The 15,529-nt window shown below is 38.4% G+C and overlaps 1 protein-coding gene across 2 annotated transcripts in view; it reads left to right on the forward strand.

The window, feature by feature from the left end:
* The window catches only part of MME (membrane metalloendopeptidase), a 92,228-nt gene extending 76,938 nt beyond the window's left edge, over nucleotides 1-15,290 (forward strand). For both annotated transcript variants that reach the window (XM_054579836.1, XM_054579843.1), the window contains exons 18-23: nucleotides 1,849-1,968; nucleotides 3,964-4,097; nucleotides 4,209-4,274; nucleotides 7,158-7,253; nucleotides 7,598-7,674; nucleotides 15,000-15,290. In XM_054579836.1, the coding sequence (XP_054435811.1) occupies nucleotides 1,849-1,968; nucleotides 3,964-4,097; nucleotides 4,209-4,274; nucleotides 7,158-7,253; nucleotides 7,598-7,674; nucleotides 15,000-15,099 (593 nt within the window). In that variant the 3' untranslated portion in view covers nucleotides 15,100-15,290. The remainder of the gene's footprint in view (nucleotides 1-1,848; nucleotides 1,969-3,963; nucleotides 4,098-4,208; nucleotides 4,275-7,157; nucleotides 7,254-7,597; nucleotides 7,675-14,999) is intronic.
* The last annotated feature ends 239 nt before the right edge of the window (nucleotides 15,291-15,529 follow it).

A 15,529-nucleotide genomic window follows, 5' to 3' on the forward strand; every position in this document is an offset into this window, starting at 1 on the left:
TAATAAAGTACTGCACGTAATTTTTATAGTTTAAGCTAAAAATTATTTCTTGTCACTGTTGATAGCTCAGGCAGCCACATGTAAAGTATAACTTTCATCAAAATTCACCAAGGACAAATGTATTTATTGTTTTATTATTCTGTCATTTTGAATATTATAGCAATGTTGCAGGGGTTTTTTTAAAGATCTGAAAGCACTTAAATTGCCCAGTGTATTTTTAAAGTTTCCTCTGTAAATAACTAACATTTATTCCTGAAACACATGCAGGACTTTGTCATATTTGCCCTGCCTAAAAGACAAAGAAACAATATTTGCTACTTTGTCTTAACTAGATATTAAAATTTTTAAGGTCAGGATCCTTCTCGTATTCCTGGTATTCCACATAGCAGTGGCCCGGGGCGTGGCAAGTAATAGATGTTATACCAGTGATATTTTTTTGTCACAGAACATAATGTGTCAGTATTCAGTCTTCAGTGGGTACTGGAGTTTTAAAACATGAAAGATGAAATTATTAAATTATGAGCATTATGGACAAAAGGGGAGGGCATGAGGAAAGTGTACAAGTAGGCGAGAACCGCGGAACCAGCCCAGGCAGAAGATTCTGTGTTTAGCAGAGAACAAGTTCTTAGCAGGGAAGTGGTAATGAGTTGCAGAATACATGGCTGCAGGATCGATTAGATTTAGGATGCAATATAGTGACTACGATAGGTGGGTGAGACAGGAAGTGGGAAGACTAATTAGGAAATTAATTTTGAGGCAAGGAGTAAGAGTATGAACGAGGATAATGTCAGTCAGACCGATAGGAGGAGAGAAGAGAGGATCCTGGAAGGGAAGTCCATGATCTAGACTTTTTGTAAGCAGACTGTGTAAGACTTTGTTAAAGAAAGGAGGCATCTAAGGTAAGTACAATCTGTTCACTTTGGGTGAATTGAGACCCTTTAAAATGCCTTTAACAGAAATAATAAAGTCAAGGGAGTGATGGCTTAGAGGGAAAGATGAGAAGTTTGATGTTCAACACCTGAAATTTAAAGAGTCTGTAAGACATCTAAGTGTTGAAAGTTAGCAAGTTAATGTAGATGTCAGGGTAGACATGTAAAAATTGTTATTTACTAAAGTCTTTAGAACACCATAGTAAATTTACTTATTCATTCATTTATCATCGGTTACTTATTTGTTCAACCCACTTTCTAAGTGCCTACAATGTTCCAGGGACTATTCTAGTTTTAGATGCTGGAGATAAACTGAAAAAAATAAACAAATTTAAAAAAAAACAAACAAACATAGGTACAGACACATGAATCTCTGCCCTCTGTGCACAAATAGAGGTGCAAAGGATGGGACAGTCAAGAAAAAGAACAATTATACAAAAGGAAATAAACAGTCATAGGTTTCTCAATGAAAATAAGATTATGCAATTGGGAACATCTTTGATTGAGTGGCTCTATCTAATAAACTATGATAGATGGACAAAATGTTAGCAATACCATTAAAAAGCAATACTTACATTATTAAGTAACTATTTCTCCCAAATATATGCAATGAAGACATTCTAAGTGTGAATAATAATTTCTCTTTTCTTAAACTCCTTCGAGCAGAAAGCAATCATACTAGAGATTGTCAACTGAATTGTGGTTATAAATTACCGATTAATGGTGTTGCTCCAGGATAAACCCTTTGTTGTTATCAATAATAAAAGGCCTGCATGTGTTACTATCACAAAAGATTTTTGTATATAATTAAGTGAAATGAATATATCAGAAAACAGTTTAGCAGGCAAGAAGCCAACCCCAAGCCTGCTGTCCCAAAATAACACCACAAATAGTCTCTAAGCGTCTTCTTTCCTCGTAGTCTTCCCCGCCGGCATCCTTCAGCCCCCCTTCTTCAGCGCCAAGCAGTCTAAATCGCTCAACTACGGGGGCATCGGCATGGTCATAGGGCACGAAATCACCCATGGCTTCGATGACAATGGTAAAGTGCACTTGACATTCCTTTGACTAAGATATAACCTAATAAACCTGATGAAGAGTTATTATTGTTTATAAATCAAAAAATACATTTATTCATCAATGTATCATTGGCCTAATAATCACCACCTATTTAGTGTTCCTTTTAAATTGTTGCTTAAAGAGATCGGAAGTTTCTCGTAGTGAGGTAAACAGTGTGTACCTCACTCTCTGATGAAATAAAGCAAATATTCACATTGAGAAAACACCAATGCTAATATTTGGTCTTCTTTCATGATTTTTTATATCTTAGCTCTCCGGCCTTTTAGAGGGCAGGGTCCATGTCTTAAAATCAGATATAAAAAATGAAACAGCAAGATGCCCATAAGCCGTAAGAGTCTTAAACTGCCTGTAGCATGTGACCTCTTCCTTTTCTTCCCCTAGTTTAAGGCCTTGCAAAGAGTGAGCACTTAAAGTTTGTATACTGAAAAATAGATTTTTGATTGGCAAAATAGAGTTGAAGTTTCAGTGAAATTGAGAGGAAAAGAAATAAAGGCAGGAGATGCATAAAGAGGTAAAAGTTGAAGTTGTAACAAAGATCGGTTTGCAAGGGGAAAGAAAATAGGAAGAGAACAATGGAGAGGAAATTATTAAGCCTTAGCTAGACCTTTAGAGATCCAGAGAAAGAAAAGCAGGCAGGAAGGGTATAACTCTGAAAAGACACTAAGTGTCTGTGAACCCAATTAGCTATACAGCAGACTTCACAGGTAGGTCCTAATACTATTTCCATTTTTTTAATGAAAAAAAAAAATAGAGACACATGAAAGACTCAAGTTACAAAGCTCAGAATTGGTGGAACCAGAATGTGAGTTCAGGTAGTGTGTATTCATAGCCCTTTTCATACTCACTACATGATAGATAACTATTAAAAAGATGATAAAATACAGTGTCAAAATATATGACATATATAAATGCTACTATAGCTCAAAATAGGAAAATATCAATGTACTGGGTTGGCCAAAAAGTCCATTACATTTTTTCCCTATGATGGCTCTGGTTGTGCTTAGTTGTCTTTAACTTCATTCGAAACAATTTTGTTAAATTTTATTGAGAAAGTCGTCATACCAGCATGCATTTAAAAAATTGGTGAATTTTTGTGCAGCCATTTTAATATTGAAGATGGAAGACAATATGCAACATTTTTGGCATATTATGCTTCATTATTTCAAGAAAAGTAAAAAAACTCAACTGAAACACAAGAGATTTGTACACTGTATGGAGGAGGTGCTGTGACTAATTGAAAGTGTCATAAGTGCTGTGTGAAACTTCTTGGTACTATTGACATTTTGGCCAAATAATTATTTGTTGTGGGGCTGCCTTACACATTGGAAGATATTCAGCAGCACCCCTAGCCTCTACCAACTAGAAACCAGACAGCCAACATACTCAAAATATTTAAATCACTAAAGTTATTGGTGCAAATGAAAAATGTGTCTTTTATTTTATGGAAAAAATGTAACGGACTTTTTGGTGAGCCCAATATTTAGGGTCAGCAGGAAAGCTCCAGGAGGAAAGGTGACTTTTTCTCTGTACTTAATGTAGAGGGAAACTGAGTCCACAATGTGTCATTGGGGTTTGAGATATGAAACAAATGCCAGAACAAAAAATATTGGCCTTTTAAAGTATCAGAATATCAAGTTAAACAGGCTCGGTTCAGGTGAAAACCAACAGAAATGAGGCATTATTTCAGGAGTGTTTATCTGGTGACCTCACTTGGGATCTTACGAGCCAAGGAGGTGAACTGTCTGAATGAACGCTAAGGTCCATCAGCAAAGAAAACCCTGGCGTTCCGGGTTCCATCAACTCTGCATGAGAAAGGATAACAGTTCCTCTCATTATCTCTTCAATTTCTTGTTCTCTCACATAGTGGTATTTCAGTTCCTGCACTTTGAATTAAAAATATCTTATTGCAATTCTTGGTGTAATAAGCTCTCATTTTGCTTGAATAAATATATTACAGGCAGAAATTTTAACAAAGATGGAGACCTCATTGACTGGTGGTCACAACAGTCCGCAAATAATTTTAAAGAGCAATCCCAGTGCATGGTGTACCAGTACGGAAACTTCTCCTGGGACCTGGCAGGTGGACAGCATGTATGTCATTGGCATTCTCTTGATAAGCTTTCAATATGTCCAGTCAAAAGTGAACTATTGATGCTTTCTTAACAATCAGAATATAGTTAAGGGTCTATTTTTTTTTAACAGCTTAATGGAATTAATACACTGGGAGAAAACATTGCTGATAACGGAGGTATTGGCCAAGCATACAGAGTGAGTAATAGCATTTTTCTCCCATTTTAGTGGTTAGAGTGTGTATATTTGTTATCTTTAATCATTCACTTAAAGCTTTTTGCAAAAGACACATATAAACGTGTAAACATCAAAAGATGAAAGTGAGGAATATGAGGAGAAAAGGAATTGTAAGTACGCTAACCAGCAGGGGGCAATACCACCCCACCCCCCCACCCCCGCCCACCAATTGTGACTGGTTCAGTAGCCAGTTGTGACTGAACTGAATGCAAAAAGCTGAGAAGACACATGAAACAGTATGTCAGCAGAGATGAGCAGGATGTGCAAGTCCACAGAGGAGGCAACCTTTTTCTAAGAAATAATTTCTGAAATAAATTTATTACAGAAGAGGCCTCATAGAAAGAATTATTTCAGAATCATTGGTCAATGTACTGAACAGGACCTTCAGTTTCACAGTAGGTACAGTAGTATTTGGGAACCATAATTAGCATAAACCACAGGTAAACTATTAAACCACAGGCCAGTTACAATGATACAGTGAGGGACTAAGTGATCCGGTTTCAGCATGTGGCCTGTTAGTCATCCAGACCGTTATAGCCAGAGGAGTTTATCTTGCAGTGTTCCCTCGAGTCTCAGTTAGCCTTCTATTAATTTGTGCATTCAACACATACTTGAGGACTTTACTACGTGTTTGGCACTGTCCTTGTAGATGCCATGTGCACAAGGTATGTGTTTTCACAAAGAGTGGAAGAATACTGGTCTCGGAAGTGACAATGAGGAGTGAGGGTAATGCTGAGGCATCCTTCAACCCTGAGGTAGCCCAGGTGTGGGGGAATGATCAGAGTCTACTCGAGAGGATACAGGGGACAGGGAGCCCCCACGGTGAGATGAACTGAATATTCTACAGAGCGAATGAGGACGCAGGGTTATTTGTTCGTCATAGGAATCTTTGGGTTGTGGGAGGAGAGAGGATCGGTAGTTGGATCAGGAAAAAGGAAGTAGGAGAGATGACCAGTGGGGCCTGAGATTTGGCGGTGAACATGGGCGGATAAATAGAGTGTGAGACTTGCGAGATTACGCTGACTGCAAAGTTTCCAAAAGAATGGATCCCCACCAAGTCCTGGGAGAGGGTAAATTGCTGCCTCTTTGAAAGCTTTGTAATTTTTTTCTTTTACTGGATGCCAGATGTGCCTTTTACCTCTTTGGGTGCTGGATATTTTTGTTTTCCTATAAATATTTTTGAGCCTTATTCTAAGACACAGTTAAATTCCTCAGAAATGGTTTGGTCCTTTTGGATCTTGCTTTTACACCTCGTTAGGTGGAACTAGAGAGTGTTCTGTGTAAAGACAGTTATTCCCCACTGCTGAGGCAAGGCCCTACTGGGTGAGCCTTGAGGTCCTTCAATGTTCTTGGGTGTGCATACCAGACATTTTTATCTCTAATCATTGGTTAAGGCTCCTTCACTAGTCTTGTATAACTTGATCATGTGCTCACATACTCAGCTGAATGCTTGAGGGGGCCATCTGGCCTCCTGAGTTCCTCTGTCTCTGCAGCTTTCTTTCAGTGCCCTGTCCTTGGTGTCCCTGAACTTTCTGTCCTCAACTTCAGGAGTCCCTTGGACTCTGATTGAGTTTCCCTTCTTGGCAGTGTGGCCTAGACAGGCTCAAGGCAGTAGGCTGGGGGCAAGCATAGGGCTCATCCTTTTTGTTTACCATTTCGCAGAGATCACTCTCCTTTTTCCCAATGCCCATTGTCATGCAAGCCATTGTTTCATGTATTTTGACGATCATTTGGTTGTTTCAGCGGGATGGTTATTAACCAGTCCCTGCCACTTTACCTCACCTGGAAGGGGAGGACATTGGCACTCCTAAAACTCCTTTGGTTATTCTAATATACTACCCTGTTAAGAATTGCTACTTTAAAAATTCAGCCAAAATCTGGGTTGATGGTCCTTCCTTGGAGACCCTCATCTAGAATAAGTACAGAATTATAATGAAGCAAATTGTATTTGTGCAAATCTTTCATCATACTTGAAATCATAACATCCAATGCCCTCTCTCCTACTAGACTGTGAACTCCCTAAGAGGGAACAGGCTCAAGTATCCCCCATTGCCTCAGCTTCTTTACACAGTAGAGACTCAGTAAATCTATGGTCATGGCAAGTAGAAAGAAATGAAATGGAACTTCTGCTTATCTAATTGATCATTTTCCTTTGTATTAAATTGGAAGTGATATCTCAAAAAGTTTGCTGTCAATCCCTTTCTTAAGTATATTTAAGTAGAGAAAAATGTATTTTTCAATAGTGTCCACGAATCCTTAAGACTTGAAAATATTTTTCCACATTGAAGTAACCTAAATTCCTTTTTCCTAAAGTAACTAATGTTCACTTTGTTTTGCCTTGTCTTCAGGGGGCCAAAATAATTGCTCATCCTTATTTTTAGGATCCTAGGATATTAGGCCTCTACGGGATCTTAGGAGAATCCCTTGACTTTTGGCAAAAATCACACAAAGTCTGGCATAACTGTACTTTGCTAAGAGTAGTAACTAAGCTAAATATAACAACTACAGACTCCCTTGGCAATCCATTCTTCCAACTAGTTGAACTTATCCATCTATGAATAGAAAGTCATTTACATAAGTTTTCCATTATTTATTTAAGTCATTCATTCATTTAACTGACATTTATTGCTCATTTGATATGTGCTGGGCTCTTGTCATTTGTTATTCAGTATGCTGTTCTTTTCAAAGCATTTGTAAGTAAATTCTAGGTTGCCATATCTAAATATATTATTGTGGTGATTCTGACACAAAAAGTTAATTACTTGGTTATGTGGTCTTTTGTGTAGATTTGTACATAAATTTGGAAGTTATAAACATCATATTTCTGTTTCATTAAATGCCTAGGCCTATCAAAATTATGTTAGAAAGAACGGTGAAGAAAAATTACTTCCTGGACTTGACCTAAATCACAAACAACTATTCTTCTTGAATTTTGCTCAGGTATGGTATCTTTCTTAACTGATAGATCTGAAAATCTTTTTGAGTTATAATTTTATAGTAAGTTAGATACTACATGCTGAGGTTTCTTGTTTTAATTAATTGTGGCAGATCGTTTGACTTGACAAAATTTCGTTGTGTATAACAGACTGTCAGATGATATTAATGATAATTATGCTCCTGGTTGCCTATCATTGAACATTATTCAAAGAGTAAATGGTTGAAGAATGTAGAATTACAATTTAATTTTTAGAGTAGGAAGTTTGCTTTTCCCTCAGCCTGCCCAAATAAGTAAAATCCTTGATTAAACCTAAGCAACAGGTTTCCTTTTCTATTTCTATTTGTAGGTGTGGTGTGGGACCTACAGGCCAGAGTATGCAGTCAACTCCATCAAAACAGATGTCCACAGCCCAGGCAATTTCAGGTGCGTGGGTCTGAACAGTAGCCAAGGTGCTCTGATATTAGCTCTAATACTTCCAGTTTTGGAAATGGGCCTTTTCTAATTGACTTATAAAATTTGGAAATCCAGTGTTTATTTTTCTTTTCTTTGGAGGGTTGCAGATAGGATCAACAGAACACATCAGAATAAATGTCATGTTTACAACAGCATAGCCTTCCCTGCTCTCATCCTCAGACTATGTATGAGCTAGGCTCAGTGCTTGATGGATTCCAACAAATATGCCACCTCCGAACAGTGGCTCTGTTTAAAGGTAGCACAAGGACATTTCGAAGAGGCCGTGGAAGGTTTAGGCCTAGGACCAATGGGTAGCTGCCCCAAAGAAAGATTTCCATTCAACATAAAGGGAAACTTTCTAGCACTTAGAGGCTGTCTGACATGAAGTAGTTATCCCCAAAGCTCTAGGAGAAAGTACCTTGAAGCAGAGGTCCATGAACTACCTATTGAGGATGATGCTCTGCATAGTGGGAGATTGAGTCAGAAGATTTCTAAAGCCCTTTCCCAGTCAGGAAACTAAGATCACATTCCATGGGAAGAGATCACTCTAACCAGCATTTGAATGTTAAATCCTAGATATCTGTGTCTATATTAGGACTAATTTCCTAATGCTACCTCTTCCCCAGGTACTATGACACCTTATCAACAACAACTTTTCTCAGGCAAGACTTTGAAAAACAAATTTAAAATTTTGTAAGGCAGTTGGAAAATAGAGTATGAAAACAAAAGAGAATTAACGGGCTGGATTGTAAAAACCCTTTCCAAATAAGCGTGGCCATAGTGCCCATATCATTCACTCCTGGAGAACAACCACATTCAATGATGAAACAGTAAAATAGCACATTTAAAAATTAAAGGATTTACTCATCTTGTTCTAGTATCATCATTATCATCACTATCATTTAGTATTTGCCTTAGTTCTTTCAAAAGTCATTCACTCAACAACTGTTTAGTGGATGTCTGCTTTGTATATAATACAAGCTAAATTTAGTTTTGCTAAGATTATCCAAATTAATAGCTTTTTAAGTGATAAGCAACAAAAGTCACTGAATCAATTATGGTTTATCCAAGTAACTCTTAGTTACAATTTTTATAAAGATTTTATTTATTTATTTTTAGAGAGAGCAGTTGGGAGGGAGAAAGAGAGGGAGAGAAACATCAATGTGTGAGAAAAACACTGATCAGTTTGCACGCCCTGGACCTGGACTACAACCCAGGCGTGTGCCCTGACCGCAAATTGAACCGGCAACCTTTTGGTTTGTGGGACGGTGCCCAACTCACTGAACCACACCTAGTTTCAATTTTTAAAGTTGTCTTTTTTTCTTACTCAAGTGTTGGATGATGTAAGAATCCAATTCTAAGGATAACAGAGAGCAACTATAAGCTCATACATACTACCAACCACCGTAACAATTTGTCAAAGCTCTGCCCTGCATATCCCCATGAACTAAAAAATATATGCATTCAAAACCTAAATGAATTTAAGTAACATTATTGTAATACCTGGTACATCTGGTGTCCTCAGAAAACGGGAGTTGCAAATTAATTAATATTTTGATAGCTTAAATATACATGTCCCTTTAGTGTTAACACTTTTATCTAAACCATTGGATTAAAATTTCTCTGTTTAAAAAACATTTTCTACCTTCCTGCCTTGTTAATACAATATCCAGAACAAAATCTAAGCTTTTTTTTTTATTTTGGTGACATGGACAATTGTTATGACTAATAGTTATGGTGTCACTGTTTGTTAATTGAATGAAATCCTCAAAAGCTAGAGTGTGGGGAGCTATTTATTTCTACACTAAAGTCACTAATAGTGATTTTTTTTTTGACTTTTTATTCTGGCTTTTTGTTAGAGTTTTTCTGTTTGTTTATTTCTCCCCCAGTTCCCTTTCTTGTTTCTCCATTGCCTGCCTTTGGCTGTCCCATTCCTCCTTTCTGGTTAGCTCTGAAAACACCCCTTACCCTCCTATGGTAAGAAATGAACGCAAGCTTTGAAGTAAGATACACTTGAGTTCAATAAAAGGTAGGGAGAAGCGAACAAAAAAGAAAAATAAATAAATAAACCCAAAATTACCTTCCCCAAAAAGAAACACTTGAATTCCAGCCATGGCCCTGCCGTTTACAAAGTGTTACTTAACCGCTGTGTCTCAATTTCTTAATATATGAGGATTAAATTATTACGAGAGTTGCTAGAAGGATTAAGGTTAATGTTTCTGAAGTGTCTCGTCCATATTTGTGTTTGAAAACTAGTACTAGGATCGATTTTAAATAAAGGAGGTATGAACAGAATAAGGATTTCTGTGAATCAAGTATATGGAGTTTGCAACATTCCACATCAGCTGACAGTCAAGGGCTTTTTGTTGTTCATTTCTTATGTCTGGATAGTTCAGAATGTTAATAGCTGGTGTCTGGTTAAGTGACATGTAGGTAGCTATGTAATTGTTTACTACCACCAATTTATAAACTGAAAATAATTTTATTATAATTAATTGTAGCATTTTGTATTTGTGAAAATATTTATTTACTATAAATATGTAAAATTATTTGCAACTTTTATTTTCTCTGTTCAGACCAAAAAGATGTCTCTCTATTTTTCATTCATAATAAGAGAAGGATGTGCTGTTGACGTTTTTTAAGGAGTGAATGGAATGCCAACCTTTTGTTAAGGAAATTATTTTCTCTGGAGGTAAAGGGATTTCCTTGGAAAAGGTTGAGGCTGGGTTTAGTTTTGGAAACAGGCAGCTTCCTGGCTGTACAAAGTAAAACATATTTTTTAAAGAACCTTGAAAACTGAGAGACATTGAGTTGCTATTGAAAAATTGGGTACAGTGGTTTACGTAGAAATTTCTGAAACAGAAGCAGTTTTTGTACTTCTATGCTTACACAGCCGCAGTATGAAAACAAAAGGCAAATTATACTTGCTATGAAGCTCAATATATAAAACCATTTCTTATGTCTAAGCTATAATTTTTTTTATTTTTTTCTAAAATCTTACACACTTTAAAATGAGATTCTAAAATATTAGTATTTAAAACAAAAACATTTCCTCTTGATAATCTAGAAATTGAATTTGCAATTTAATGACTTCTTTCAGTCACTTTGGGGACTGGTTGTTATGATAATATTTTCTATATAATCTATAAATATGTTTATAAAGTTATTTAGATGTATTATTTCTACATAATATAGAAGGGTCTCATAATTTTTTAAAGCAAATCCAAATAGACAAAATGATACCTGTGTGTATACTACCTAAATAGTAATAGTACTAATTTAGATGCTTAGATTGTTTGATAGTATTTTTCCAGTCAGAAAAAAAGGGCATTTTCCATAGCTTAATTTCTAGTACTTTTGAAAGAATACCCTTTCTAGTGTTTTATGCAGACATTTTCAAGTAATATAGCTGTTTTATTCCTTACAATTCCATGATTTAGCATGCTTAAGTTAAACCCTCTCTGAAATACTGATGTTTTATCCATTTATTTTAAGTATTAACATTGGTTTCTTATATTTTGTAAATACCAGTGTGGATTTTGGTGAGCTTCGTAGAATTCCCATTAGTACTTATTAATCTTTAGCACTTACCTAGGGCTCTATTTAAGCATTTATTTGTTTATCAATTTACAGTAAAACATATGCTGGTCAATAGGACCTTACTTTAAAAGAATCATGAACATTATTATTAGTTAATGGTAAAGATTGGATAGTTTATTCATTAATTAATCTTGTAGCCAAGTTATTCATTTAAAAGAAGTAACCAAAGGTTGTCAGAGGACCCATTCATTGCACAAAACTCATTCAGCAATTTAAAATCCAGTTAATTACAGACAGGAGTAGTCAGATAAGTTATAGGATACAAAGTCCATCTTTGGTCACATGATGTTCAACCCCATATCTCTTAAATTTTTTTTGTTTTTATGTTTTCCATTTTTATTGAGAAATAACTGACATACTTCACTATATACGTTTAAGGCATACAGCATGATTGTTTGATTTACATATATTATGAAATGATTGCCACAGTAGGTTCAGCTCACATCCATAAATGTTTGTACCTTTCTGACTACCTCCTTCCAATTCCACCTCCCCCCGCCCTCTACCTATAGATGTTTTTAGTATAAATGATTATTTGCCATGGGAATAAACACCAGCAGTTCAATAAAATAGTTTATGTAGTGAAGTAAAAATTTCAAGCAAGTCGCTTCAAGGATTAGTATTAATGAAATATGATCCCACTCATCCCACTCATAGAGGATTCATTTTTTTATTAATAATGTATCCACTTTTTGAAATAGAGTATTTATGTCATCCATCCGAAGATTTGATGTTATAAACAACCAAACAATAACTAGACTTCTAGGAAGGTAAACAGAGCCCAGGTATGTTGTTGACCTAATTGTTCAGAATCAATTACCTAAGCAAAGCTCTCGCTGGAAAGAGGCGGTGGCGGGGAGATGGAGAGCAGCGCGTGCCTCAGGTCGAGCACTGTTGCATTGCTAACTCCTCGTGATGTTTCGTGAAGACTTTCTCGTTTTGAGGTGTGGCTTTTTTCTTACTAATTTCCGTAATGTTTTTAAGAGAAATGTGTAATAAATCATGTTTGGACATTTTTACTGAAGTACTTGTCCCCATAGGATTATATCAAGGCACAATCCTTTCAAATAGTGACTCTAAATTGCTTTCCCTGTCAGCCCACCCGGGAGCTTGCCTCCTCCGTTTTAGGAACACTCAGGCCACTGTGATGACTGACTGTCCCTCGGCCAGTGTACAGGTCTCCCTGAAGTGGGGAAGGGACTGGATTAAATGCATCAAAGCTCTCTGGAACTCAGAGTCCGTGGAGCTAGAACCCAAAAGACTAAAGACCTATACAAATCCCTCATGTCTAAATCTTTTTATTCCTATATAGACGGGCATTTTAAACCATATATCAAATGAATTTGGTCTGAACTTCCAGATGTAAGAAATGACGCACTTTTATTATTATTTCTACATCAAATTAATTCAAGCTGTAAACTCCCACCCTAAGCCCGGAGGTGAGGAATGTAATTTCCGTAGTGGTCTTCAGCGTGCTCCTTTCTAGGGCTGCGAGCTGAGAAATTAGGGAAGGGGCTCTGCATCTCCGCCCCGCTGTGATCGCTGCGGACATTCTTGCAGTCCCAGGGCCCCATCTGAAGTCAGGTGGCTCCATTTCCTTCCAGTGGTCATGGGCAAGGCCCCCATGGGCCCCGACAGCCACACACCACCCTGTCAGAAGTTCTCGCAGGGCCCTGCTCGGAGTGGGGTTGTGTCCCGTCATCCCGCGACCTGCCATTTCTGGGCCCCTCCTCAGGCTTGGGGAGTGGGCCAGGCTCCTCCCTCTTAAGCGGATGTGAATTCTTCAGCTCTGGCTTCCATCCCTCCTCCCCCTCCAACCCCAGCCCCATACCAGAAAAATTCCTTTTCCCTTTCATCTCTAGGACTCCTAGAGGAGACCCCAAAACCAAAAAACTTTACATCCTCCCTGAAGGATAGGGGAGTTGCAGGGGGCAGATTGAGAGAGAGCTGATGTGGTCCTGGGAAGTCAGCCTATGAGAAATGTGATATGGATCTTTCTTTTCTGGAAAGGGGATATGGAACTGCTTTCTTTCCATCTCAGTTGGTCCACAGTAGCGAGTAAACAAACAGTGAAAATCCTAAGCACTGTTTTTCTTCAAAATGCTCTATTACTCCTATACATGTAATCGCCACGATTGGGTGACAGGCTCATTCATCCAGGTATATTCTGGGTCCTGGAATTTGCAAAGCAGTTCGCTAGGCTTTGGGGGTGCAGCAAGGCAGACGCAGAGCTCGGCCCTCCTAGAGGCTACAGTACAGCGCAGGGGAGGTCAGGAAGTAAAGCGGCGCAAATCCCTGTGTATCGTGACGAGAGCAGTGACGGGGCCGGCACAGGTGGGAGGAACTCCTTGGGACAGTATTTGGAGAAAGCCTCTGAGGTGTTGAAGCAGAGGCTCGAAGGCTGAGAGGGAGGTAGCCATGCAGCCCCTGGGGAGTCGCACTCCAGGGGGAGGGCTCAGCAGGTGCAGGAGGGCAGGCCCTGGGCAGGGAAGGCGCGAGGCCATTCTGAGGAACGGAAAGGAGGTCGGTATAATTCAAGCCCAATGAGGAACGGGAAGAGAAACGCTCCATGAGGCGGAGGCAGGGAAGGAAGGCTGAGCCCTCAGGACGTTGGAGACCGCAGTGAGGAGGCTGCATTTCAGGCCCCTGGAAGGTTTTAAGTAAGGAAATGATGGAGTTCGATTTAAAGTTTAAAGATTTAAATTTTAGTGATTTAAATTTAAAATTTCATTCTGTCTGCTGCCCGAGACTGGGTTTGAGGGCGGGGGAGATGTGCTCAGATTTATAGGAGTTAACGCATCTGCCGTGTATGGACATTTCGGTAGATTAGAAGGAACTCCCCTGTCACTTGCTCCCCGCCTTCCCACTACTCCAGTTCGCTTGTCTCCTCCCAGCCCAAGGTGCGTGTGGTGACGTGGGAAGAGAAGGAAGGAGGTGGTTCAGAGTTGATGGGAAAACATCACCTCTGAGTCATGATACTGACCTGCTTCACCGCTCAGAGGCTACTTGGTGCCAACAGGGGGTCAGACACTGTAGTTCTTGCCCCTTGGGCTCAGAAGTAAGAAGAAGCTGGTGTTTTGCCAGCCCTTTCCAATTATTTAGGCTGGCTCCAGCTTCTGATGTTTATAGAATTCTTTTGGGGGAAAAAATAAAGTGATTGTTGTCTTCTATATTAAATCAAATCAACAAACACGTATTTAAAGTCTATGATACTCAAGTTACTATGTGAGCTCTTTCAGGTTATCTTGAAATGCCATAATTTTATTCTTTGACCAAACTCTTTTACTAACTGTAATTCCAAACATGAATTATGCATTTATTTTACAAACATGTGTACTGTGTTTATAAGTTAACTATCCATAATAACCTTAAGATGCAGGTACTATTATTATATGCATTTCACAGAAGAGGAAACTGAGGCACAGAGAGGCTAAATAAATACAACTCATAGCCAGGATTTAAACTATACCGTCTGTCTTTAAAATCTGTTCTCTTAAGTCCTATACTTTGTTACCTCTTCATTTAAAAAATCTGTTAATGAGAAGAATGGACTCATTCTACCAGTTTGGTTTTTCTTTTTTAACTGTAAATTCCAAAATTCACTCACTTGACCTACATAGAGAAACTCTACAGCCCTCCCATATGGGGTGGATGTGAGCATCAAATACTGATGGTGACTTTCGTTTGTTTTGCAGGATTATTGGGACTTTGCAGAACTCCCCTGAGTTTTCAGAAGCCTTTCGTTGCCCCAAGAATTCATACATGAACCCCGAGAAGAAATGCCGAGTTTGGTGATCGTCAGAAGTTGCGCGACCCTTGGCTAGACTTGTCATCACCACAGCAGTGGGGAGCTCTCTCCCCAAGAGAATGGACCACAGAGGTCGCTGTTATTACACGGGGATAGTCAACAGAGATGAGAGCATCTAATAAAATAATTTCATAATAAAAATGAAGCTAGGTTCTTTTGGGGAAAGGTGTGGAAGGAAGAGGCCATCTAATATCTATCAAGTCCGTCACTTCTCACTGTATAAATAATACTTAACCTCTCAAGATAGTATTACCATTCACTTCTGTTTCTCACGTGATCTGCCAGTTTGATGTTGTCTCTTGAAAAGTGTTAACCATTAGGCAGAGCAGGATTTCTAATCAGAGGGAGAAAGAAGAAGTTGAAGAAGGCAGTTGGCAGCAAAAGCTCATCAATGACGTGAAAACACATTGCCAAAGT

This window comes from Pteronotus mesoamericanus, unplaced genomic scaffold (genome assembly GCF_021234165.1).
Source record: "Pteronotus mesoamericanus isolate MK-2021 breed Mesoamerican mustached bat unplaced genomic scaffold, CSHL_Meso_final contig_116, whole genome shotgun sequence".
NCBI lineage: Eukaryota > Metazoa > Chordata > Mammalia > Chiroptera > Mormoopidae > Pteronotus > Pteronotus mesoamericanus.